Source organism: Oncorhynchus mykiss, chromosome 24, assembly GCF_057628025.1.
Source record: "Oncorhynchus mykiss isolate SJ-2025 chromosome 24, ASM5762802v1, whole genome shotgun sequence".
Taxonomy (NCBI): domain Eukaryota; kingdom Metazoa; phylum Chordata; class Actinopteri; order Salmoniformes; family Salmonidae; genus Oncorhynchus; species Oncorhynchus mykiss.
The window spans coordinates 38,313,113-38,340,597 of record NC_143045.1 but is presented as its reverse complement, the minus strand read 5'-3'; the positions used below and the strand labels follow the sequence as shown (position 1 = coordinate 38,340,597).

The 27,485-nt window shown below is 45.0% G+C and overlaps 1 protein-coding gene across 3 annotated transcripts in view; it reads left to right on the top strand.

Annotated features, from left to right (window-relative positions):
- kcnab1a (potassium voltage-gated channel subfamily A regulatory beta subunit 1a) overlaps positions 1-27,440 on the top strand; it is a 174,266-nt gene extending 146,826 nt beyond the window's left edge. For all 3 annotated transcript variants that reach the window (XM_090218946.1, XM_036962191.2, XM_036962192.2), the window contains exons 7-14: positions 4,318-4,361; positions 6,204-6,290; positions 21,409-21,494; positions 22,797-22,917; positions 23,239-23,333; positions 24,835-24,955; positions 25,159-25,247; positions 25,606-27,440. In XM_090218946.1, coding sequence (XP_090075072.1) covers positions 4,318-4,361; positions 6,204-6,290; positions 21,409-21,494; positions 22,797-22,917; positions 23,239-23,333; positions 24,835-24,955; positions 25,159-25,247; positions 25,606-25,695 — 733 coding nt within the window. In that variant the 3' untranslated portion in view covers positions 25,696-27,440. The remainder of the gene's footprint in view (positions 1-4,317; positions 4,362-6,203; positions 6,291-21,408; positions 21,495-22,796; positions 22,918-23,238; positions 23,334-24,834; positions 24,956-25,158; positions 25,248-25,605) is intronic.
- Positions 27,441-27,485: the final 45 nt, after the last annotated feature.

Here is a 27,485-nt window from a genome sequence, read left to right as displayed (position 1 = left end):
AAGTGCCTGTTGAAAAAGTCTTAACCATGTTTCAAATCCTGCAGAGCTCAGCTCTTTACACAAACACCTGCATGGCTTTTCTTTCCCTGCTTCTGCACCTCTTCACTGTTAACATCCTGTCATACGCTCCTGTTCTGCTGACTGGGGGACATTGTCTGATACCACACACCCACGCGTATACACACACACACACACACACACACACACACACACACACACACACACACACACACACTTTGCAGAGGTTTTAGATACATGCAGTATAGATACATGGTACATGCAGTGGCAGTCATCCGGCTGAGAGTAGTGATGAAGGTCAAGACGTAGGTTATTTCTTCCATCCGTCAACGTTCCCTCAATCATCCGTCATCACTATGTAATCCTCCGTCCTTCATCACTATGTATTCATCCATCCTTCATCACTATGTATTCATCCGTCCGTCATCACCATGTATTCCTCCATACTTATTCACTATGCACTCATCCATCCTTCATCACTATGTATTCATCCATACTTCATCACTATGTATTCCTTCATCCTTCATCACTATGTATTCTTTCATCACTATGTATTCTTTCATCACTATGTATTCTTTCATCACTATGTATTCCTCCGTCCTTCATCACTATGTTTTCATTCATCTTTCATCACTATGTATTCCTCCGTCTTTCATCACTATGTATTCCTTCATCACTATGTATTCACCCATCCTTCATCACTATGTGTTTCTTCATCACTATGTATTCACCCATCCTTCATCACTATGTATTCATCCATACTTCATCACTATGTATTCATCCATCATTCATCACTATGTATTCCTTCATCACTATGTATTCCTTCATCACTATGTATTCATCCATCCTTTATCAATATGTATTCCTCCGTCCTTCATCACTATGTATTCATCCATCCTTCATCACTATGTTTTCATCCATACTTCATTACTATGTATTCATCCATCCTTCATCACTATGTATTCATCCATACTTCATCACTATGTATTCATCCATCCTTTATCAATATGTATTCCTCCGTTCTTCATCACTATGTATTCATCCATCCTTCATCACTATGTTTTCATCCATACTTCATTACTATGTATTCATCCATCCTTTATCACTATGTATAACTCCGTCCTTCATCAATATGTATTCATCCATCCTTCATCACTATGTATTCTTCCATCCTTCATCACGATGTATTCCTTCATCACTATGTATTCCTTCATCACTATGTATTCATCGATCCTTCATCACTATGTATTCATCCATCCTTTATCACTATGTATAACTCCGTCCTTCATCAATATGTATTTCTCTGTCCTTCATCACTATGTATTCATCCGTCCTTCATCAATATGTATTCATCCATCCTTCATCACTATGTAATCTTCCATCCTTCATCACAATGTATTCCTTCATCACTATGTATTCCTTCATCACTATGTATTCATCCATCCTTCATCACTATGTATTCCTTCATCACTATGTTTTCTTTCATCAATATGTATTCCTTCATCACTATGTATTCATCCATCCTTTATCAATATGTATTCCTCCGTCCTTCATCACTATGTATTCCTTCATCACTATGTATTCACCCATCCTTCATCACTATGCATTCCTCCGTCCTTCATCACTATGCATTCCTGCGTCCTTCATCACTATGTTTTCATCCATACTTCATCACTATGTATTCATCCATCCTTCATCACTATGTATTCATCCATCCTTTATCACTATGTATAACTCCGTCCTTCATCACTATGTATTTCTCTGTCCTTCATCACTATGTATTCATCGATCCTTCATCACTATGTATTCCTTCATCACTATGTATTCCTTCATCACTATGTATTCCTTCATCACTATGTAGTCCTTCATCACTATGTATTCATCCATCCTTCATCACTATGTATTCCTTCATCACTATGTATTCATCCATCCTTCATCACTATGTATTCCTTCATCACTATGTATTCATCCATCCTTCATCACTATGTATTCCTTTATCACTATGTATTCATCCATCCTTCATCACTATGTATTAATCCATCCTTCATCACTGTGTATTAATCCATCCTTCATCACTATGTATTCATCCATCTTTCATCACTATGTAATCCTTCATCACTATGTATTCATCCATCTTTCATCACTATGTATTCCTTCATCACTATGTATTCATCCATCTTTCATCACTATGTAATCCTTCATCACTATGTATTCATCCATCTTTCATCACTATGTATTCCTTCATCCTTCATCACTGTGTATTCCATCATCACTATGTATTCCTCCATCCTTCATCACTAAGTATTCATCCATCTTTCATCACTATGTATTCATCCATCCTTCATCACTATGTATTCCTCCCTCCTTCATCACTGTGTATTCCTCCGTACTTCATCACTATGTATTCTTTCATCACTATGTATTCATCCATCCTTCATCACTATGTATTCTTTCATCTCTATGTATTCATCCATCCTTCATCACTATGTATTCTTTCATCACTATGTATTCATCCATCCTTCATCACTATGTATTCCTTCATCACTATGTATTCATCCATCCTTCATCACTATGTATTCTTTCATCACTATGTATTCATCCATCCTTCATCACTATGTATTCTTTCATCACTATGTATTCATCCATCCTTCATCACTATGTATTCCTTCATCACTATGTATTCCTCCGTCCTTCATCACTATGTATTCATCCATCCTTCATCACGATGCATCCATCCATTCTTCATCACTATGTATTCATCCATCCTTCATCACTATGCATCCATCCATTTTTCATCACTGTATTCATCCATCCTTCATCACTATGTATTCCTATGTCCTTCATCATTATGTATTCCTTCATCACTATGTATTCCTCCGTCCTTCATCACTATGTATTCATGAATCTTTCATCACTATGTATTCATCCATCCTTCATCACTATGTATTCCTTCATCACTATGTATTCCTCCCTCCTTCATCACTATGTATTCATCCATCATTCATCCCTATGTATTCCTTCATCACTATATATTCATCCATCCTTCATCACTATGTATTCGTCGATCCTTCACCACTATGTATTCATCCTTCTTTCATCACTATGTATTCATCCATCCTTCATCACTATGTATTTCTTCATCACTATGTATTCCTTCATCACTATGTATTCATCCATCCTTCATCACTATGTATTCATCCATCCTTCATCACTATGTATTCATCCATCCTTCATCACTATGTATTCATCCATCCTTCATCACTATGTATTCATCCATCCTTCATCACTATGTATTCATCCATCCTTCATCACTATGTATTCATCCATCCTTCATCACTATGTATTCATCCATCCTTCATCACTATGTATTCCTTCATCACTATGTATTCATCCATCCTTCATCACTATGTATTCCTCTTTCCTTCATCACTATGTATTCATCCATCCTTCATCACTATGTATTCCTTCATCACTATGTATTCCTTCATCACTATGTATTCATCCATCATTCATCACTATGTATTCCTTCATCACTATGTATTCCTTCATCACTATGTATTCATCCATCATTCATCACTATGTATTCCTTCATCACTATGTATTCCTTCATCACTATGTATTCATCCATCCTTCATCACTATGTATTCCTTCATCACTATGTATTCCTTCATCACTATGTATTCCTTCATCACTATGTATTCATCCATCATTCATCACTATGTATTCCTTCATCACTATGTATTCCTTCATCACTATGTATTCATCCATCATTCATCACTATGTATTCCTTCATCACTATGTATTCCTTCATCACTATGTATTCATCCATCCTTCATCACTATGTATTCCTTCATCACTATGTATTCCTTCATCACTATGTATTCATCCATCCTTCATCACTATGTATTCATCCATCGTTCATCACTATGTATTCCTTCATCACTATGTATTCATCCATCCTTCATCACTATGTATTCCTTCATCACTATGTATTCATCCATCCTTCATCACTATGTATTCCTTCATCACTATGTATTCCTTCATCACTATGTATTCATCCATCCTTCATCACTATGTATTCATCCATCCTTCATCACTATGTATTCATCCATCGTTCAGCAGGAGAAGGAATGGAGTTGACGGAACGCAGACTCTAAACACTAACTCACAGATAGTTACTGTACTTAAAACACACACACACACACACACACAGCAGGAAGGCCTTGTAGGTTGAGTGTCAGCAGTGAGCAGAGAAACAGAGCTGAAAGTGTTGACCTTCTGTCCTGTCTGTGTCCACAGGGCAGAGACTGAAAGAGGCCTTTCAAGGAAACACATTATTGAAGGTAAGGCCACACAGCACGCACGGACACACACACACACACACACACCTTACCTCACCCTGTCTCACCCCGTTTAACCCTGTCTCACCCCATCTAACCCTGTCTCACCCCGTCTAACCCTCTCACCCCATCTAACCCTGTCTCACCCCGTCTAACTCTGTCTAACCCTGTCTAACCCTGTCTCACCCCGTCTAACCCTGTCTCACCCCGTCTAACCCTGTCTAACCCTGTCTAACCCTGTCTCACCCCATCTAACCCTGTCTCACCCCGTCTAACCCTCTCACCCCATCTAACCCTGTCTCACCCCGTCTAACCCTGTCTCACCCCGTCTAACCCTGTTTCACCCCGTCTAACCCTGTTTCACCCCGTCTAACCCTGTCTAACCCTGTTTCACCCCGTCTAACCCTGTTTCACCCTGTCTCACCCCGTCTCACTCCTATGAACTGTATTGATTGATATCTGCTCTCTCTCCCCTAATCTCCTCTCTCTCCCCTCCTCCTCTCCTCTCTCTCCCCTCCTCTCCCCTCCTCTCCTCTCCCCTCCCCTCGTCTCTCTCCCCTCCTCTCCCTTCCTCTCTCTCCCCTCCTCTCCCCTCCTCCTCTCCCCTCCTCTCTCTCCCCTCATCTCTCCTCCTCCTCTCTCTCTCTCCTCCTCCCCTCCCTTCCTACTCTCCCTTCCTCCTCTCCCCTCCTCTCTCTCACCTCCTCTTCCTTCCTCCCCTCCCCTCCTCCTCTCCCTTCCTCCTCTCCCCCCTCCTCTCCCTTCCTCCTTTCCCCTCTTCCTCTCCCTTCCTCCTCTCCCCTCCTCCCCCCTCCTCCTCTCCACTCCTCCTCTACCCTCCTCCTCTCCCCTCCTCATCTCCCCTCCTCATCTCCCCTCCTCCTCTCCCTTCCTCCTCTCCCCTCCTTCTCTCCTCTCCTCCCCTCCTCTCCCCTCCTCATCTCCCCTCCTCCTCTCCCCTCCTCCTCTCCCTTCCTCATCTCCCCTCCCTCTCCCTTCCTCCTCTCCCCTCCTCATCTCCCCTCCTCATCTCCCCTCCTCCTCTCCCCTCCTCTCCTCCTCTCCCCTCCCCTTCTCTCCCCTCCTCCTCCTCTCCCTTCCTCCTCTCCCCTCCCTCTCCCTTCCTCCTCCTCTCCTTTTCTCCTCTCCCCTCCTCCTCTCCCCCCTTCCTCCTCTCCCCTCATCATCTCCCCTCCTCCTCCTCTCCCTTCCTCATCTCCCCTCCTCATCTCCCTTCCTCATCTCCCCTCCTCCTCTCCCCTCCTCCTCTCCTCTCCTCCTCTCCTCCCCCCTCCTCCTCTCCCTTCCTCCCCGTCCCCTATCCCCTCCTCCTCTCCCTTCCTCCCCTCCCCTCCTCCCCTCCCCTCTCCCTTCCCTATCTCCCCTCCTCCTCTCCTCTCCTCCTCTCCTCCTTTCCCTTCCTCCCCTCCTCCCCGCCCCCTCTCCCCTCCTCCTCTCCCCTCCTCCCCTCCCCTCTCCCTTCCCTCTCCCTTCCTCCTCTCCCCTCCTCCTCTCCCTTCCTCCTCTCCCCTCCCCTCCTCCGCTCCCCTCCTCCGCTCCCTTCCTCCTCTCCCCTCCTCCTCTCCCTTCCTCCCCTCCCCTCCTCCTCTCCCTTCCTCCTCTCCCCTCCCCTCCCCCTCTCCCCTCCCCTCCTCCTCTCCCTTCCTCCTCTCCCTTCCTCCCCTCCTCTCCCCTCCTCCCCTCCTCCTCTCTCCTCCTCCCCTCTCCTCTCTCCTCCTCCCCTCCTCTCCCCTCCCCCTCTCCCTCTCCCCTCCTTCTCTCCCTTCCTTCCCTCCCCTCATCCTCTCCCCTCCTCTCATCCTCTCCCCTCCTCTCTCTCTCCAGGTCTGAAGGGCTCCCTCCAGAGGTTGCAGCTGGAATACGTAGACGTGGTCTTCGCAAACCGCCCCGACACCAACACACCCATGGAGGGTGAGTCAGTCTATCAACATTCACCATTGGGGATCGAGCAACCAATGTAAGTCAGGAGGGCAATTTGGTGATTAGTCTCATATTCTGAAAAACTAAAATCTGATTGGTTTGTGTTTGTATTTTTTAAGGATCCCCATCAGCTACTGCCAAGGCATAAGCTACTCTTCCTGGGGTCCAGCAACATTTAGGCAGTTAATGCAAGCAGGGGATTTTCTTTGCCAGGCTAACAAACAGAGCAGAATCAGGATTTAGACAGACAGACAGACAGACAGACAGACAGACAGACAGACAGACAGACAGACAGACAGACAGACAGACAGACAGACAGACAGACAGACAGACAGACAGACAGACAGACAGACAGATCAAATCAAAGTTTATTTGTCACGTGCGCCGACTACAACAGGTGTATTCCTTACAATAGTGCAATAAAGGTATCAGGTGAACAATAGGTAAGTAAAGAAATAAAACAACAGTAAAAAGACAGGCTATATACAGTAGAGGCTACATACAGTAGAGAGGCTATATACAGTAGAGAGGCTATATACAGTAGAGAGGCTATATACAGTAGAGAGACTATATAGAGTAGAGAGGCTATATACAGTAGAGAGGCTATAAAGTAGCAAGGCTACATACAGACACCAGTTAGTCAGGCTGATTGAGGTAGTATGTACATGTAGATATGGTTAAAGTGACTATGCATATATGATGAACAGAGAGTAGCAGTAGTGTAAAAGAGGGGTTGGCGGGTGGTGGGACACAACGCAGATAGCCCTGTTAGCCAATGTGCGGGAGCACTGGTTGGTCGGGCCAATTGAGGTAGTATGTACATGAATGTATAGTTATAGTGACTATGTATATATGTATATATGATAAACAGAGAGTAGCAGCAGCGTAAAAGAGGGGTTGGGGGGGGGGGGGCGCACAATGCAAATAGTCCGGGTAACAGTTTGATTACCTGTTCAGGAGTCTTATGGCTTGGGGGTAAAAACTGTTGAGGAGCCTTTTTGTCCTAGACTTGGCACTCCGGTACCGCTTGCCATGCGGTAGTAGAGAGAACAGTCTATGAATGGGGTGGCTGGGGTCTTTGACAATTTTTAGGGCCTTCCTCTGACACCGCCTGGAGTAAAGGTCCTGAATGGCAGGCAGCTGAGCCCCAGTGATGTACTGGGCCGTACGCACTACCCTCTGTAGTGCCTTGCGGTCGGAGGCCGAGCAATTGCCGTACCAGGCAGTGATGCAACCAGTCAGGATGCTCTCAATGGTGCAGCTGTAGAACCTTTTGAGGATCTAAAATATTTATTTCTGAGGGGTCTCCTGAGTCTCCTGAGGGGGAATAGGCTTTGTCGTACCCTCTTCACGAATATCTTGGTGTGTTTGGACAATTCTAGTTGGTTGTTGATGTGGACACCGAGGAACTTGAAGCTCTCAACCTGCTCCATTACAGCCTCGCCGATGAGAATGGGGGCGTACTCGGTCCTCCTTTTCCTGTAGTCCACAATCATCTCCTTAGTTTTGATCACGTTGAGGGAGAGGTTGTTGTCCCTGCACCACATGGTCAGGTCTCTGAACTCCTCCCTATAGGCTGTCTTGTCGCTGTCGGTGATCAGGCCTTCCATTGTTGTGTCATCAGCAAACTTAATGATGGTGTTGGAGTCGTGCCTGGCCGTGCAGTCATGAGTGAACAGGGAGTACAGGAGGGGACTGAGCACGCACCCCTGAGGGGCCCCCGTGTTGAGGATGAGGATCAGCGTGGTGGATGGTTACCTACCTAGGTTACCTATGGTTACCTACCTTACCACCTGGGGGCAGCCCATCAGGAAGTCCAGGATCCAGTTGCAGAGGGAGGTGTTTAGTCCTAGGGTCCTTAGCTTAGTGATGAGCTTTGAGGTCACTATGGTGTTGAATGCTGAGCTGTAATCAATGAACAGCATTCTCACATAGGTGTTCCTTTTATCCAGGTGGGAAAGGGCAGTGAGGAGTGCAATATAGATAGCATCATCTGTGGATCTGTTGGTGTGGTATGCAAATTGGAGTTGGTTTAGGGTTTCTGGGATAATGGTGTTGATGTGAGCCTATCTACCCATCTGGAAGCCTCTTTCTCTCTCCTTGTCCTATACCTCTATCCTATCCTCCTCTCCTCCTCCTTCCCTCTCTTCCCTTCACTCCTCCACCTCCCTCCTCTCTTTCTCCTTCCCTCTCTCCCCTTCACTCCTCCGCCTCCCTCCTCCTTCCCTCTCTCCCCTTCACTCCTCCACCTCCCTATTCTCCTCCTCCTTCCCTCTCTCCCCTTCACTCCTCCACCTTCCTCCCCTTCACCTTCCTCCTCTTCACTCCTCCACCTTCCTCCTCTTCACTCCTCCACCTTCCTCTAAACAAAATCCCAAAGCCGACTAAATTGCTATCTGGCCCTAAACAGAGAATATGAATTGGCTGATTATCTCTGCTCTGTCAGAGATACGAAGCAGAGACAGATATTTACCAAGTACAGGCTGACAGGGACAGAGACAGATCCGTACCAAGTACAGACTGACAGAGACAGAGACAGAGACAGATCCGTACCAAGTACAGACTGACAGAGACAGAGACAGAGACAGATCCGTACCAAGTACAGACTGACAGAGACAGAGACAGAGACAGATCTGTACCAAGTACAGACTGACAGAGAAAGAGACAGATCTTTACCAAGTACAGACTGACAGAGACAGATACAGATCCGTACCAAGTACAGACTGACAGAGACAGATACAGATCTGAACCAAGTACAGGCTGACAGAGACAGAGACAGATCTGTACCAAGTACAGGCTGACAGAGACAGATACAGATCTGAACCAAGTACAGGCTGACAGAGACAGAGACAGATCTGTACCAAGTACAGGCTGACAGGGACAGAGACATATCTGTACCAAGTACAGGCTGACAGAGACAGATACAGATCTGAACCAAGTACAGGCTGACAGAGACAGAGACAGATCTGTACCAAGTACAGGCTGACAGGGACAGAGACAGATCTGTACCAAGTACAGACTGACAGAGACAGATACAGATCTGAACCAAGTACAGGCTGACAGAGACAGAGACAGATCTGTACCAAGTACAGACTGACAGAGAAAGAGACAGATCTTTACCAAGTACAGACTGACAGAGACAGATACAGATCCGTACCAAGTACAGACTGACAGAGACAGATACAGATCTGAACCAAGTACAGGCTGACAGAGACAGAGACAGATCTGTACCAAGTACAGGCTGACAGAGACAGATACAGATCTGAACCAAGTACAGGCTGACAGAGACAGAGACAGATCTGTACCAAGTACAGGCTGACAGGGACAGAGACATATCTGTACCAAGTACAGGCTGACAGAGACAGATACAGATCTGAACCAAGTACAGGCTGACAGAGACAGAGACAGATCTGTACCAAGTACAGGCTGACAGGGACAGAGACAGATCTGTACCAAGTACAGACTGACAGAGACAGATACAGATCTGAACCAAGTACAGGCTGACAGAGACAGAGACAGATCTGTACCAAGTACAGGCTGACAGGGACAGAGACATATCTGTACCAAGTACAGGCTGACAGAGACAGATACAGATCTGAACCAAGTACAGGCTGACAGAGACAGATACAGATCCGTACCAAGTACAGGCTGACAGGGACAGAGACAGATCTGTACCAAGTAGGAAGCCTGAGGGACACTGTTCATCTGCATAGTAAGCAGTAACTTACCGATCATTATTATTATTGTTATTATTATTATTATTACTGTGATTATTATTCCAAACAGTAGTGGTATGGGTAGTAGGGTGATGGTAATGATAGCAGTTTAATGATGGTGGTGGTAGTAGTAAGGAAATGTATAGGAGATGTTGTACCAACTGTGACAATAAAAACCTCCCCTAATCAGAAACCGTGGCTAGATGGTAGCATTCGCACGAAACTGAAAGTGCGAACCACCGCATGTAACAATGACAAGGTGACTGTTAATATGGCAGAATATAAACAGCAGTTAGTCACTCTGCAAGGCAATCAGACAAGCTAAATGCCAGTATAGAGATAAAGTGGAGTTGCAATTCAATGGCTCAGACACGAGATGTATGTGGCAGGGTCTACAGACAATCACAGACTACAATAGGAAAACCAGCCATGTCTCCGAGACCGACCTCTTGCTTCCGGACAGGCTAAACACATTCTTCGCACGCTTTGAGGATAACACAGTACCACCGACACGGCCCGCTAACATGGACTGTTGGCTCTCCTCCGTGGCCGACGTGAGTAAAATATTTAAACGTGTTAACCCTCGCAAGGCTGCCGGTCCAGACGGCCACGTCCTCAGGGCATGCGCAGACCAGCTGGCTGGTGTGTTTACGGGTATATTAAATCTCTCCCTACCCCCAGTCTGCTTTCCCCACATGCTTCAAGATGACCACCATTGTTCCTGTACCCAAGAAGGCAAAGGTAACTGAACTTAATGACTAGCACTCACCTCTGTCATCATCAATGTAACGGCTTTCCTCCTCTTCTGAGGAGGAGGAGCAGCAAGGATCAGACCAATACGCAGCGTGGTAAGTGTCCATGATACTTTAATAATGACTCAATACAAAAATAACAAAGTGAATGGAAACGAAAACCGAAACAGTCCTGAATGGTGACACAAACAACAAAACAGGAAACAATAACCCACGAAACGCAGGTGGGAAAAGGCTGCCTAAGTGTGATTCTCAATCAGAGACAACTAACAACACCTGCCTCTGATTGAGAACTATACCAGGCCAAACACAAAACACAACATAGAAAAACTAACATAGACAACCCACCCAACTCACGCTCTGACCATACTAAAACAAAGACATAACAAAATAACTAAGGTCAGAACGTGACAATCAAGTGCTTTGAGAGACTTGTCAAGGATCATGTCACCTCTACCTTACCTGCCACCCTAGACCCACTTCATTTACGTAGTGTCCCAATAGATCCACAGACGATGCAATCACCATCACTCTGCACACTGCCCAATCCCATCTGGACAAGAGGAATACCTATGTAAGAATGTTGTTTATTGACTATAGTTCAGCCTTCAACACCATAGTACCCTCCAAGCTCATCATTAAGCTCAAGGCCCTGGGTCTGAACCCCGCCCTGTGCAACTGGGTCCTGGACTTCCTGAGGGGCCGCCGTTCAGGTGGTGAAGGTAGGAAACACCACATCAATTCCGCTGATCCTCAACACTGTGGCCCCACAAGGGTGCTTGCTCAGCCCCCTCCTGTACTCCCTGTTCACCCATGACTGCATGGCCAAGCATGACTCCAACTCAATCATCAAGTTTTCAGACAGTAGTAGGCTTGATTACCAACGATGACGGGACAGCCTACAGGGAGGAGGTAGGAGTGTGGTGCCTGGAAAATAACCTCAATGTCAACATCAACAAAACAAAGGAGTTGATCGTGGACTTCAGGAAACAGCAGAGGGTGCACCCCCCTATCTACATCGACGGGACCAAAGTGGAGAAGGTGGAAAGCTTTAAGTTCCTTGGCAAACACATCACTGACAAACTGAAATGGACCACCCACACAGACAGTGTGGTGAAGAAGGCGCAACAGAGCCTCTTCAACCTCAGGAGGCTATAGAAATTTGTCTTGTCACCTAAAACCCTCACAAAGTTTTGAAGATGGACAATTGAAAGCGTCCTGTTGGGCTGCATCACTGCCTGGTACAGCAACTGCACTGCCCGCAACCGCATGGCACTCCAGAAGGTGGTGCGGTCTGTCCAATGCATTACCGGGGGCAAACTGCCCTCCGGGACACCTACAGCACCCAATGTCACAGGAAGGCCAAAAAGATCGTGAAGGACATCAACCACCCGAGCCACTGCCTGTTCACCCCGCTATCATCCAGAAGGCGAGGTCAGTAAAGGTGCATCAAAGCTGGAGATCGAGGGACTGAAAAACAGCTTCTATCTCAAGGCCGTCAGACTGTTAAACAGCCATCACTAGCACATTAGAGGCTGCTGCCTATAGGCATAGACTAGAAATGGAACACTAGTCACTTTAATAATGTTTACATATCTTGCATTACTCATCTCATATGTATATACTGTTTTTTCTATACTATTCTACTGTATCTTCATCCATATCACTCTGACATCACTTGTCCATATATATAGTCTTAATTCATTCCTACTTAGATTTGTGTGTATTGGGTTGTGTAATTTGTAAGTTATTACTTGTTAGAATGTTTTATTTATTTAACTAGGCAAATTCTTATTTACAATGACAGAATTTCAGTTTTTTTTACCTTGTCAGCTCAGGGATTTGATCTAGCAACCTTTCGGTTACTGGTCCAATGTTGTTACCACTAGGCTACCTGCTTTAATTTGATTTGAGTAGTAGTAATGTAATGGTGGTAGTTGTAGTTCTGATGTAATGGTGGTAGTAGTAGTAGTAATGAAGATGGTAGTTGTAGTTCTGATGTAATGGTGGTAGTAGTAGTAGTAATGAAGATGGTAGTTGTAGTTCTGATGTAATGGTGGTAGTAGTAGTAGTAATGAAGATGGTAGTTGTAGTTCTGATGTAATGGTGGTAGTAGTAGTAGTAGTAGTAATGAAGATGGTAGTTGTAGTTCTGATGTAATGGTGGTAGTAGTAGTAGTAGTAATGAAGATGGTAGTTGTAGTTCTGATGTAATGGTGGTAGTAGTAGTAGTAATGTAATGGTGGTAGTTGTAGTTCTGATGTAATGGTGGTAGTAGTAGTAGTAGTAGTAATGAAGATGGTAGTTGTAGTTCTGATGTAATGGTGGTAGTAGTAGTAGTAATGAAGATGGTAGTTGTAGTTCTGATGTGATGGTGGTAGTAGTAGTAGTAATGAAGATGGTAGTTGTAGTTCTGATGTAATGGTGGTAGTAGTAGTAGTAGTAGTAATGAAGATGGTAGTTGTAGTTCTGATGTAATGGTGGTAGTAGTAGTAGTAATGAAGATGGTAGTTGTAGTTCTGATGTAATGGTGGTAGTAGTAGTAGTAATGAAGATGGTAGTTGTAGTACTGATGTAATGGTGGTAGTAGTAGTAGTAATGAAGATGGTAGTTGTAGTTCTGATGTAATGGTGGTAGTAGTAGTAGTAATGAAGATGGTAGTTGTAGTTCTGATGTAATGGTGGTAGTAGTAGTAGTAGTAGTAATGAAGATGGTAGTTGTAGTTCTGATGTAATGGTGGTAGTAGTAGTAATGAAGATGGTAGTTGTAGTACTGATGTAATGGTGGTAGTAGTAGTAATGAAGATGGTAGTTGTAGTACTGATGTAATGGTGGTAGTAGTAGTAATGAAGATGGTAGTTGTAGTTCTGATGTAATGGTGGTAGTAGTAGTAATGAAGATGGTAGTTGTAGTTCTGATGTAATGGTGGTAGTAGTAGTAATGAAGATGGTAGTTGTAGTACTGATGTAATGATGAGGATGACAGTTAGTTTCATTTTTCATGTTTAGCCTTTTAGATGTATTAGATTTTTACTATTGTCTGTTATATTTTATTGAGACAGAAACAAACAGCTTGAAAGAGAGAGAAACAACAATAGAGAGAGATAGAGGGAGAGAGAGAGAGAAACAAACAGCTTGAAAGAGAGAGAAACAACAATAGAGAGAGAGATAGAGAGACAACAATAGAGAGAGATAGAGAGACAACAATAGAGAGATAGATAGAGAAACAGCAATAGAGAGAGAGATAGAGAGACAACTATAGAGAGAGAGATAGAGGGAGAGAGAGAGAGAAACAAACAGCTAGAGTGAGAGAGAGAGTTCTAAACTTGCTTTCTAAGCTTTATGAGTAGTGGTAACACATACTGTATCTTCTAAGTAATTTCAATGGGTCTCTCTCCATTCTGATTGTTTTATGCTGTTTAAACACTGTTAAATCCCAAAATAGTTTTCTGCATTATCATCAAGGGCTGCACGATATGGGCAAAAAATCTAGGCCTTATTTTGAACCAAATGTTGCAATTGCGATTTGACTTACGATTTAGATCAAAACACTGAACTGTTGGAATAATGGAAAATAATGATATTTCTAATCTATAGTCAGAAGATTATACACACATTATGCACTTTGAGCACAGTGTTGCTTGACATGAAAACAAATAAAAATTCCAGGGAGGAGTTTTTGTGACAGGGGAGGAACCAAAGTGTTGGTCAGTGTTTCCTAATGGTCCCTATAATCTTTGCATACATTAAAATGTTTTCTTTTAGCTACTTCATGTCGCTAACATATTCATGCTTCACCTATTTCTCTTTTATTTAGAAGATACTGTTGCACAAACAACATACTGATATAGGCCTACACCATCACTGGTATCAGGCTGTATGGTATAGCTAGCTACATTTGCTCTGACCAGTACATGTATTAGCTAGCTAGCCACTAGTAGCCAGCTAACTAGCAATAACATTTAGCGGCTAACACGACTGAAGCACAACTTGCTAAGAAAAGACAAACTAGCTGTTGCAGGTGTAATAAACACAAACTAATGGTGTAATTATAGAACGCTTCTGTATTTTTATTAAGAAGCAAAGTGGAAACAGTATCATAGTCATCACCATTGTTGCATGCGCTGCATTGACCGTGCAGACTGAAAAAATGTATCTCGTGGTCAAGAACCAACAAATTTGCTCCTTGAGTGACAGGGGGCAGGGGTAGGTCTGTGTGGAAAGCGGCATAGAGAGAAAGAGAGTGGAGAGAGATGACTCAAGTAGCGGAGTAAACTATAAAAATGGGCATTACACACGGCGTATCACATTTACCAAACCAAGCATTCAAATACCGTTTTAGAAGGTGAAGTAAAACCCCAACCGGTCCTTGCATCAATACGGGTGTATAGTCAAATACAGTAAACATTATTCAAAATATTCAAAGATTTCCTTAAGTTCGGGTCAGTCACAGTGGTCAGGTATTCTGCCACTGTCTACTGTCTGTTTAGGGCCAAATAGTATTCTAGTTTGCTCAGTTTTTTTGTTAATTCTTTCCAATGTGTCAAGTAATTATCTTTTTGTTTTCTCATGATTTGGTTGGGTCTAATTGTGTTGCTGTCCTGGGGCACCGTGGGCCTGTTTGTGTTTGTGAACAGAGCCCCAGGACCAGCTTGCTGAGGGACTCTTCTCCAGGTTCATCTCTCTGTAGGTGATGGCTTTGTTGTGGAAGGTTTGGGAATCGCTTCCTTTTAGGTGGTTGTAGAATTTAACGGCTCTTTTCTGGATTTTGATAATTAGTGGGTATCGGCCTAATTCTGCTCTGCATGCATTATTTGGTGTTAATTCAACCATAAAGGGCAATGGGTTCTATAACTGATTCAAGTATTTTTTTATTTTGATGGCATAGAAGGCTCTTCTTTCCTTATCTCTGACATCGTTCACAGCTTTGTGGAAGTTACCTGTGGCGCTGATATTTAGGCCAAGGTAGGTATCCTTTTTTTGTGTGCTCTAGGGCAACAGTGTCTACATGGAATTTGTATTTATGGTCCTGGCAACTGGACCTTTTTTGGAACACCATTATTGTGGTCTTACAGAGATTTACTGTCGGGGCCCAGGTCTGTCAGGGCCCAGTTCTGACAGAATCTGTGCAGAAGATCTAGGTACTGCTGTAGGCCCTCCTTAGTTGGTGACAGAAGCACCAGATCATCAGCAAACAGTAGACATTTGACTTCAGATTCTAGTAGGGTGAGGCCGGGTGCTGCAGACTGTTCTAGTGCCCTCTCCAAGTCATTGATATCTATGTGGAAAGAGGGTGGGACTTAAGCTGCATCCCTGACTCACCCCACGGCCCTGTGGGAAGAAACGTGTGTTTTTTTTGGCCATTTTAACAGCACACTTGTTGTTTGTGTACATGGATTTTATAATGTTGTTTGTTTCTACCCCAACATCACTTTTTATCAATTTGTATAGCAGACCCTCATGCCAAATTCAGTCAAAGGCTTTTTTTTAAATCAACAAAGCATGAGAAGACTGCCTTTGTTTTGGTTTGTTTGTTTGTCACCGGTCCTGGGATTCATCATTACGCACACCTGGCACTCATCATTACGCACACCTGGCACTCATCATTACGCACACCTGGGATTCATCATTACGTACACCTGGCACTCATCATTACGCACCCCTGGCACTCATCATTACGCACCCCTGGGATTCATCATTACGCACACCTGGCACTCATCATTACACACCCCTGGCATTCATCATTACGCACCCCTGGCACTCATCATTACGCACCACTGGCACTCATCATTATGCACACCTGGCACTCATCATTACGCACCCCTGGCACTCATCATTACGCACCCCTGGCACTCATCATTACACACACCTGTGAATCATTATGATTCACATCTGGACTCCATTACCTTCATTATTTCCTCCCCTTTATATGTTACTCTCCCATGTTCACTCACCAGTTGGTATTTTTCTTGTGTATCGGCGTACATGTTAGTGGCGTGTTCTTGGTTTTGTCGTTTTATTAAAAATGTTCACCTGCTTCTGAATCACCGCCCCATCATTACATTCATTGAGGATACCATCAACACCACAGGCCTTTTTGGCCTGTGTTTTTATTTTGTCCTGTAGTTCCTTCAAGGTAATTGGATAATCCAGTGGGTTCTGGTAGTCTTTAATTGGTGATTTAAGAAGTGGTTTACCCATACATCTCCATTTTTGGATAGATAATTCATTGTGTTTTCCAATTTTCACAGAAGTGGTTAGAGTCTATGGATTCTTCAGTTACATTGAGCTGTTTTCTGACGTGCTGTTCCTCTTTTTGTAGTGTATTTTAGTGATTCACCATAGTGAAGGCGTAGACTCAGGTTTTCTGGGTCTCTTCGTGTGTGTCTTTGGTTGGACAGGTTTCTCAATTTCTTATTTAGGTTTTTGAATTCTTCATCAGACCATTTGTCAATGCTAATTTTCTTCGGTTTTCTGTTTGAAATGCCAGGTTAACATTTGGTTGTGAGGCAGTCACGGGACATACTTGCATTTACCCGCTGTGTGGAAGTCTTTTTGTGGTAGCAGGGTGGAGATAACCACTTCTGTGTTGGGGAAAGAATACGATTATTTTTCAATCACTCCCTTGAGTGCTGTGGTCACACTTTCCTGCTGTGCTCTCAGGTCATTTGTGCCTGTGTGTGTTATTATGCAGCTGGGTGGGCCTAGTTGGTCCTCAGACGGAAGGTCTAGGGCACGCTGGGTGTTTTGACACCAGAGTTTAGACACTGTTTGGGAAAAAAATGTTTTGTATCTTTCCCGTTTGAGTCCATAAGGAGTACAATCTGTGTCTTATGTAAGTCCTCAGTGGGTGTGGGTGGGTTGTCAGGAAGGGTATCAGGGTGGCTGACAGGGGGGGTGCTCAGAGGGAGTGGGATCCCCTGGGCTTGGCCTTCATTTGTCTGTCCCCCTGTGTTTACGACGCTATGATCAGGGTCTGGGGTGGACTGTCCTGCTGTGGTGTGGAGACTTTTGTAGGGAGTTGTGGTGGGCTGTTCTGCTGTGGTGTGGAGACTTTTGTAGGGAGCTGAGGTTGGCTGTTCTGCTGTGGTATGGAGACTTTTGTAGGGAGCTGAGGTGGGCTGTTCTACTGTGGTATGGAGACTTTTGTAGGGAGCTGAGGTGGGCTGTTCTGCTGTGGTATGGAGACTTTTGTAGGGAGCTGAGGTGGGCTGTTCTGCTGTGGTGTGGAGACTTTTGTAGAGAGCTGAGGTGGGCTGTTCTGCTGTGGTATGGAGACTTTTGTAGAGAGCTGAGGTGGGCTGTTCTGCTGTGGTGTGGAGACTTTTGTAGGGAGCTGAGGTGGGCTGTTCTGCTGTGGTGTGGAGACTTTTGTAGGGAGCTGAGGTGGGCTGTTCTGCTGTGGTGTGGAGACTTTTGTAGGGAGCTGAGGTGGGCTGTTCTGCTGTGGTATGGAGACTTTTGTAGGGAGCTGAGGTGGGCTGTTCTGCTGTGGTGTGGACACCGCTCAAATGGGTTGTTCTGTCACACACCATCCCCCTCACCCTCTCCTCCATCCCCCTCACCCTCTCCTCCATCCCCCTCACCCTCTCCTCCATCCCCCTCACCCTTTCCTCCATCCCCCTCACCCTCTCCACCATCCCCCTCACCCTCTCCCCCAGCAGTCTGATCCTCTCCTTGTGCTCTGTTCTCCTGCTCCAGCTCTTTCTCCTGTTGATGTTTTCTCACTACAGTCCAGAGTGCAGATATCCCTCCACACCTCCAGCTATCCAGGTCTAGTTTAGGGAGTGTTGTTGTGCTGGACTGTTGTCTGGGACTGTGCTGACTGGAGTGTAATCACCTGCTGTTGCAGCTCCAACTGCCTTACCTCCAGCTGGGTAAATGTATCCTTCATTTCAATGAGGGAGTAGTACTCTGTGCTGGGAGGTTGACTTTCCTCTTGGGGTTGCTCATCTGTAATGAAGAGAGCCGCTCGGGTTGGGAGTATCTTTCTCAAGGTAGAGCTTCCCTCTCTCTAACTCTAACTCTAATTCTCTCTCTCGCGCGCTCTCTCTCTCTCTCTCTCTCTCTCTCTCTCTCTCTCTCCCTCTCTCCCTCTCTCTCTCTCTCTCTCTCTCTCTCTCTCTCTCTCTCGATCTGTACTTTCCCTCATCATTCCCCCTCCCCTGGTCCTGATAGGTACCCGTTACACAAGGCTGAGAACAATAACATCTAAGGCTCCCTCCATAGTGTGTTGTAGTCCAGATGCTAGTGTTGGAGCTAATTGCTTCATTAATAATGGACTGATGGTTTGCAGCACGTTAGCAACTTCAGCCTGTCCCTGGTCATTAGCTCCTTAGAGAAGTGTGAAGAAATGTATTGTCAGGAGGAGAGAGAGAGGGATCAAGGAATGGGTAGGTGGCCTTCAGGGATAGTTGGGTCATTGCCAGTCCAGTAGTACAACCCAGGCAGGAAAGACTACAGTTCCCCCTGATGGTATATATATATATTTATATTATATTGCTGTGGCATAATATACAGCAGCGGAGGCTGGTGGGAGGAGCAATAGGAGGATGGGCTCATTGTAGGTAGTGTATATATACGGTATATCAGAGTAGGTGGAGCTGTAGGAGGATGAGCCCATCCTCCTACAGCTCCACCTACTCTGATATACCGTATATATACACACTACTTACAATGAGCCCATCCTCCTACAGCTCCACCTACTCTGATATACCGTACATATACACTACTTACAATGAGCCCATCCTCCTACAGCTCCACCTACTCTGATATACCGTATATATACACACTACTTACAATGAGCCTATCCTCCTACAGCTCCACCTACTCTGATATACCGCATATATACACACTACTTACAATGAGCCCATCCTCCTACAGCTCCACCTACTCTGATATACCGTATATATACACACTACTTACAATGAGCCCATCCTCCTACAGCTCCACCTACTCTGATATACCGTATATACACACTACTTACAATGAGCCCATCTTCCTACAGCTCCACCTACTCTGATATACCGCATATATACACACTACTTACAATGAGCCCATCCTCCTACAGCTCCACCTACTCTGATATACCGTATATATACACTACTTACAATGAGCCCATCCTCCTACAGCTCCACCTACTCTGATATACCGTATATATACACACTACTTACAATGAGCCCATCCTCCTACAGCTCCACCTACTCTGATATACCGTATATACACACTACTTACAATGAGCCCATCCTCCTACAGCTCCACCTACTCTGATATACCGTATATATACACTACTTACAATGAGCCCATCCTCCTACAGCTCCACCTACTCTGATATACCGTATATATACACTACTTACAATGAGCCCATCCTCCTACAGCTCCACCTACTCTGATATACCGTATATATACACTACTTACAATGAGCCCATCCTCCTACAGCTCCACCTACTCTGATATACCGTATATATACACACTACTTACAATGAGCCCATCCTCCTACAGCTCCACCTACTCTGATATACCGTATATATACACACTACTTACAATGAGCCCATCCTCCTACAGCTCCACCTACTCTGATATACCGTATATATACACACTACTTACAATGAGCCCATCCTCATACAGCTCCACCTACTCTGATATACCGTATATATACACACTACTTACAATGAGCCCATCCTCCTACAGCTCCACCTACTCTGATATACCGTATATATACACACTACTTACAATGAGCCCATCCTCCTACAGCTCCACCTACTCTGATATACCGTATATATACACACTACTTACAATGAGCCCATCCTCCTACAGCTCCACCTACTCTGATATACCGTATATATACACTACTTACAATGAGCCCATCCTCCTACAGCTTCACCTACTCTGATATACCGTATATATACACTACTTACAATGAGCCCATCCTCCTACAGCTCCACCTACTCTGATATACCGTATATATACACTACTTACAATGAGCCCATCCTCCTACAGCTCCACCTACTCTGATATACCGTATATATACACTACTTACAATGAGCCCATCCTCCTACAGCTCCACCTACTCTGATATACCGTATATATACACTACCGGTCAAAAGGTTTTAGAACACCTACTCATTCAAGGGTTTTTCTTTATTTTGACTATTTTCTACATTGTAGAATAATAGTGAAGACATCAGAACTATGAAATAACACATGGAATCATGTAGTAAGCAAAAAAGTGTTAAACAAATCAAAATATATCAAACTAGCCACCCTTTGCACACTCTTGGCATTCTCTCAACCAGCTTCATGAGGTAGTCACCTGGAATGCATTTCAATTATGGAATTTCTTTCCTTCTTAATGCATTTGAGCCAATCAGTTGTGTTGTGACAAGGTAGGGTTGGTATACAGAAGATAGCCCTATTTGATAAAAGACCAAGTCCATATTATGGCAAGGACAGCTCAAATAAGCAAAGAGAAACAACAGTCCATCATTACTTTAAGACATGATGGTCAGTCAATACGGAACATTTCAAGAACTTTGAAAGTTTCTTCAAGTGCAGTCACAAAAACCATCAAGAGCTATGATGAAACTGTCTCTCATGAGGACTGCCACAGGAATTGTAGATTGATTGATGTCCTTATCTCCTCAGAGATTGTGAGAGCCATGACGTATGTGATCAACCAGGGGATGTCCATGTACTGGGGGACATCTCGATGGACAGCCATGGAGATCATGGTGAGTTAACCCTATGACCTTTAACCCCTAACCCCTGACCCGTAGCCCATGTGACAAAACCTCCCTACAGTACTCACACAATCTTCACTTTAAAACTCTCATTACAGATCAGGCTCATACAGCAAGTCTGTGAGCCCTCAAAGGCAGTCAATAATCTGTGGAGGCCTCTGAGAGAGCCTCGGCGCGAGCCTCGGCGAGAGACTCGGCGCGAGCCTCGGCGAGAGACTCAGAGCCTCAGAGAGAGCCTCAGAGAGAGCCTCGGAGAGAGCCTCAGAGCCTCAGAGAGAGCCTCAGAGAGAGTCTCGGAGAGAGCCTCGGAGAGAGCCTCAGAAACTCGGAGAGAGCCTCCGAGAGAGCCTCAGAATCTCAGAGAGAGCCTCGGAGCGAGCCTCAGAATCTCAGAGAGAGAGCCTTCAGAGAGAGCCTTCAGAGAGAGCCTCGTAGAGAGCCTCGTAGAGAGCCTTCAGAGAGAGCCTTCAGAGAGAGCCTTCAGAGAGAGCCTTCAGAGAGAGCCTCGTAGAGAGCCTCGTAGAGAGCCTTCAGAGAGAGCCTTCAGAGAGAGCCTTCAGAAAGAGCCTTCAGAGAGAGCCTCGTAGAGAGTCTTGGAGCCTCTTGTTTGTGTGCTGAATAACAGGGAAACAGGCTGTCTGTCTGTGTACCTTTTGATGTCCTGGCTGATTTGGAGGAGAAGGGGGAGGATAGGAGAGATGGTGGCTAACTGCATTTCTAAGAAAAAAATCCTGATAATGACTGATTGCTAAAGCATCCCCAGGATTTTCTGTAGTCAACAACCTCTCGTTCTCTGCAAGTGTGTGTTAAGCGCAGCACATGATGTTGTGTTGATTGTGATTAGGGTGAATGTTGTAGCGTAGCAGCTCAGATGAAAGCACTGTAATTTAGACTCCATCTATAATGCAGTGGTATACACAGACATGGGGAACAGAGCCGAGAGGCAAACCAGCCCCGCCCACCACAGCCTGTAGCAGATAAGAGTGGTTGTGCTGATGTTTAAGAAAGCAATGAGCGCTGTACACGTATTTTCTATGGCATTTCTCTTTGCAAACGCACATATGGAAACATAGATATGCGAGTGCAAGTGAATTGGTGTGTGAAATATAGACTAAGCTAAATGAGCTGAATACAGTATAATTCATGAATTCTGATTAGGATCCCTCTCCTCATCTCTCCAAAAAACTCTCTCTCTCTTGCGCCCACCCCCCCCCCCCACCCCTCTTTCTCTCTCTCTCGCTCTCTCTCTCTCTCTCGCTCTCTCTCTCTCGCGCTCCACCTCTCTCTCTCTAGGAGGCGTACTCTGTGGCCAGACAGTTTAACCTGATCCCTCCGGTGTGTGAGCAGTCTGAGTACCATCTCTTCCAGAGGGAGAAGGTGGAGGTCCAGCTTCCAGAACTCTACCACAAGATAGGCATGTGTCAATCATCCAGGCTGGCCACGCCCACTTCTCTCACACATGCTGAATGTTCACCATCCTCCCATCTGCTACAGGGTTCTAAACAGTGGATACAAACATAATCAATCCTTATATGATTGTAATAAAGTGATATGATAACGTCCTCCTGAGCACTCCACTCCCCTAACATCTGCTGGGGTTCAGACCGGGGATTTCATGAGAGCGTCTGTTTGGTGTCCGTCTGATTGACAGTGATAATAGATCTCACAGTTATCTGTCACTCACTCCCTCCCTCCCTCTCTGTTCCCACATTCCCTCTGGTCTCCATGGTGACAGGTGTCGGGGCAATGACGTGGTCTCCGCTGGCCTGTGGCATCATCACAGGGAAGTACCAGAACGGCATCCCAGAAACCTCCAGGGCATCCATGAAGGTAGGTCCTGTATCCACTCAACAACCTCTCAGTCTCACTGCAGAATCCGACATTTCTAAAAAATAAAAATAAAAATGCAGGTTAAGTTTAGGCATTAACTCCAGATGGTTAAGGTAAGGGTTAAAGTTTGAAAACGAGTGCCTAGCCGGAGCTCGCGGCTTCGCCCATCCGCTTATACCCATTAAGTCATCTCTCAACATCCTGAGTACCTGGACGGATGTTGAATACCGCCTTGAGAGACCTGCCTGATCCACTTCCACCTCTCTCTCTCTGTCTCTCTGTCTCTCTCTTCTCCCTCTCCACTCTTTTCCTGTCGCTCTCCCTCTTTCTCTCTTTCCCCTCTTTCTCTCTGTCTCTCTCTTCTCCCTCTCCACTTTTTTCCTGTCGCTCTCCCTCTTTCCCTCTTTCCCCTCTCTCTCTCTGTCTCTGTCTCTCTCTTCTCCCTCTCCACTCTTTTCCTGTCGCTCTCCCTCTTTCTCTCTTTCCCCTCTTTCTCTCTGTCTCTCTCTTCTCCCTCTCCACTTTTTTCCTGTCGCTCTCCCTCTTTCCCTCTTTCCCCTCTCTCTCTCTGTCTCTGTCTCTCTCTTCTCCCTCTCCACTCTTTTCCTGTCGCTCTCCCTCTTTCTCTCTTTCCCCTCTTTCTCTCTGTCTCTCTCTTCTCCCTCTCCACTTTTTTCCTGTCGCTCTCCCTCTTTCCCTCTTTCCCCTCTCTCTCTCTGTCTCTCTCTTCTCCCTCTCCACTCTTTTCCTCTCGCTCTCCCTCTTTCCCTCTTTCCCTCTTTCCCCTCTCTGTCTCTGTCTCTCTCTTCTCCCTCTCCACTCTTTTCCTCTCGCTCTCCCTCTTTCCCCTCTCTCTCTCTGTCTCTCTGTCTCTGTCTCTCTCTTCTCCCTCTCCACTCTTTTCCTCTCGCTCTCCCTCTTTCCCTCTTTCCCCTCTTTCTCTCTGTCTCTCTGTCTCTCTCTTCTCCCTCTCCACTCTTTTCCTGTCGCTCTCCCTCTTTCCCTCTTTCCCCTCTCTGTCTCTGTCTCTCTCTTCTCCCTCTCCACTCTTTTCCTCTCGCTCTCCCTCTTTCCCTCTTTCTCTCTGTCTCTCTGTCTCTCTCTTCTCCCTCTCCACTCTTTTCCTGTCGCTCTCCCTCTTTCTCTCTTTCCCCTCTTTCTCTCTGTCTCTCTCTTCTCCCTCTCCACTTTTTTCCTGTCGCTCTCCCTCTTTCTCTCTTTCTCTTTCTCTGTCTCTCTCTTCTCCCTCTCCACTCTTTTCCTCTCGCTCTCCCTCTTTCCCTCTTTCCCTCTTTCCCCTCTCTCTCTCTGTCTCTCTGTCTCTCTCTTCTCCCTCTCCACTATTTTCCTCTCGCTCTCCCTCTTTCCCTCTTTCCCCTCTTTCTCTCTGTCTCTCTGTCTCTCTCTTCTCCCTCTCCACTCTTTTCCTGTCGCTCTCCCTCTTTCTCTCTTTCTCTCTTTCCCTCTTTCTCTCTCGCTCTGGTTCTCTCTCCCTCTGCAGTCGTATCAGTGGTTAAAGGAGAAGATTGTGAGTGAGGATGGGAGGAAACAGCAGGCGAAGCTGAAGGAGCTGGGACACATTGCTGAGAAGCTGGGCTGTACTCTCCCACAGCTGGCCGTAGGTGAGAGAGATGAGCATGGGCACACACAAACACTACTTTGTTTCAGTACTTTAGTATTAATGATGGTAGAGCGCCACCAAGTGGATGCCAACAGTACATTCACATTTCTATTAGGAATTCCATTAATGTCACACTAGATTAAACAACCCATAATTGTCCCCCGCTCTGTCATTTCCTCCCTCCTTCCTTCTCTCCTTCCCTAGCCTGGTGTTTGAGGAATGAGGGGGTGAGTTCAGTCCTCCTGGGATCCTCCAGTCCAGAGCAGCTAACAGAGAACCTAGGCGCCATACAGGTAAACACACACACACACACACACACACACACACACACACACACACACACACACACACACACACACACACACACACACACACACACACACACACACACACACACACACACACACACACACACACACACATTTTTGAGGAGTAAAAATGTATTCCCATTCAAAATCCTATCTTCCCTAACTCCTAAATCACACCCTAAGTTCTGACCCTAAACTTAACTCTTAAGTCTAAAATATCATTTTACCAAATTGAGGACATGGATAAATAAAATGTTTTGTTATCCTGGTGGTCTTGTCAGGACCATTGTGTGTCTGAAAACGTAGGAAAACATGTCCTCGCACGTTCTGATATTTTCCACAGTTCCTTCCAAAAATGACGTCTCACGTGGTGTCGGACATCGATCACATACTGGAGAACAAGCCGTACAGTAAGAAGGACTATCGCTCCTAGGAGGAAGCAGAACCACTACTGTACAACCACTGTGGATCCAGTTCCACCAACCTCCTGGGCTCAGCCTCCATGGGGTTTCAGCTCAGTCTAATCCCAGCCCAGTTCAGGCCTGCTCAGCTCAGCCCCAGCATTCTTAGTCCAGTGTAACCGAGCTCAGTTCAGCCTAACCCTGCTAACCCTCTGCCTAGACCAGCTTTCAGCTCAGCTTACTCTTATCAGTAGATTCTCTGTCTCCTGAGTTTGTTAACCATGTAGGTGCATGCTTCCTCTCTGATGTGCCTGGACTTTCTCTTCAAAGGCACATTGTACAAAACAACACAGAAAGGGGATAAAACTTAGAATATACCGTAAACGTCTTTCACAATGCATTTTGAAAACAAACTCCTCTCTTCAAGCCAGTATACTGCATTTGACCACCGTTTGACCTCGCAAAGCAGAGCACCCTGGGACAGTGAGTTTCAGCCACAGGCCTTTGTTCTGTCTGTGAGGGGAAGAATGTGCATGTTGTCGCCCCCATCTGGTCGTATGAGAAACTGCTATCCAATATCTTCAATAGATTATTAGTGAGAGAGCGCAGGAGAATCTCATTTGCATTTTCCTTGGGAGAATCTCAATTCCATACTCCTCGCATCCTCTCTCCTCACCAACTTCTCAAAACCCATTGGAGGAGAAGGTCAGAGGGGAGAGACCCCTGGCTTTCTCATCCAATGGGTTTTGAGAAGGAGGAGAGGAAAGAGGACGTGGGGAGGCAAGGAAATGCAATTAAGATTCTCCCAGTGGCCTATCTGCTCTGCATAATGCCTGTCTGAGTGAGCAGGGGGCCTCCTGTACTGTACTGTATACTCTCTGTCTGCATCCATAGAGGAGAATCCTGCCTCTCCTCCTCCTGCCTGTAATTTGAACCTGCAGCTTTAGTTGCTGACGGGAATCTGGGATAGCACAAGCCACTCTGTGACATAACCTCCCAACCAGACCAATGTTACCTGTGGGTGTTGCTGGTTACATAATGTGAAAGATAGGTGAAGTATTTAGAAAGATGTAAAGGCCTATATCTATTCTATAATAATACGTGAAAATAAGTTTCTTCTGTGGGTTAGAATTTTCTTTTTTTGTCTTTCAGGGGTGTATATACAGGATTAAACTTTATGGGGCAAACCTTGTAACGTAAGCAAAACAGACCTCAAGTCCCCTTTGTTGCAATATGAAACTAAAGTATTCTATAAATAACCTAGAAATATTCTATAAATAACCTAAGTATTCTATAAAGAACCTATAAGTATTCTATAAAGAACCTATAAGTATTCTATAAAGAACCTATAAGTATTCTATAAAGAACTTATAAGTATTCTATAAAGAACCTATAAGTATTCTATAAAGAACCTATAAGTATTCTATAAAGAACCTATAAGTATTCTATAAAGAACCTATAAGTATTGTGTAAATAACCTAGAAATATTCTATAAAGAACCTATAAGTATTGTGTAAATAACCTATAAGTATTCTATAAAGAACCTATAAGTATTCTATAAAGAACTTATAAGTATTGTGTAAATAACCTATAAGTATTGTGTAAATAACCTATAAGTATTGTGTAAATAGTGTTGTACTGTTTCTCCTCTCTCAGCAGCACAATACATCCATGGCTGTTTGGTGCTGATCCAAGGCTCTGCTCCTGGGGGGTTTACCCATTTAGCCCAGACTGACAATGTAAACTACTGTATTAAAACATATCAGACCGTTATAAAGGTGTTGTTTTCTACAGTATCTAAAGTTATCGGAAGAGAGGATTT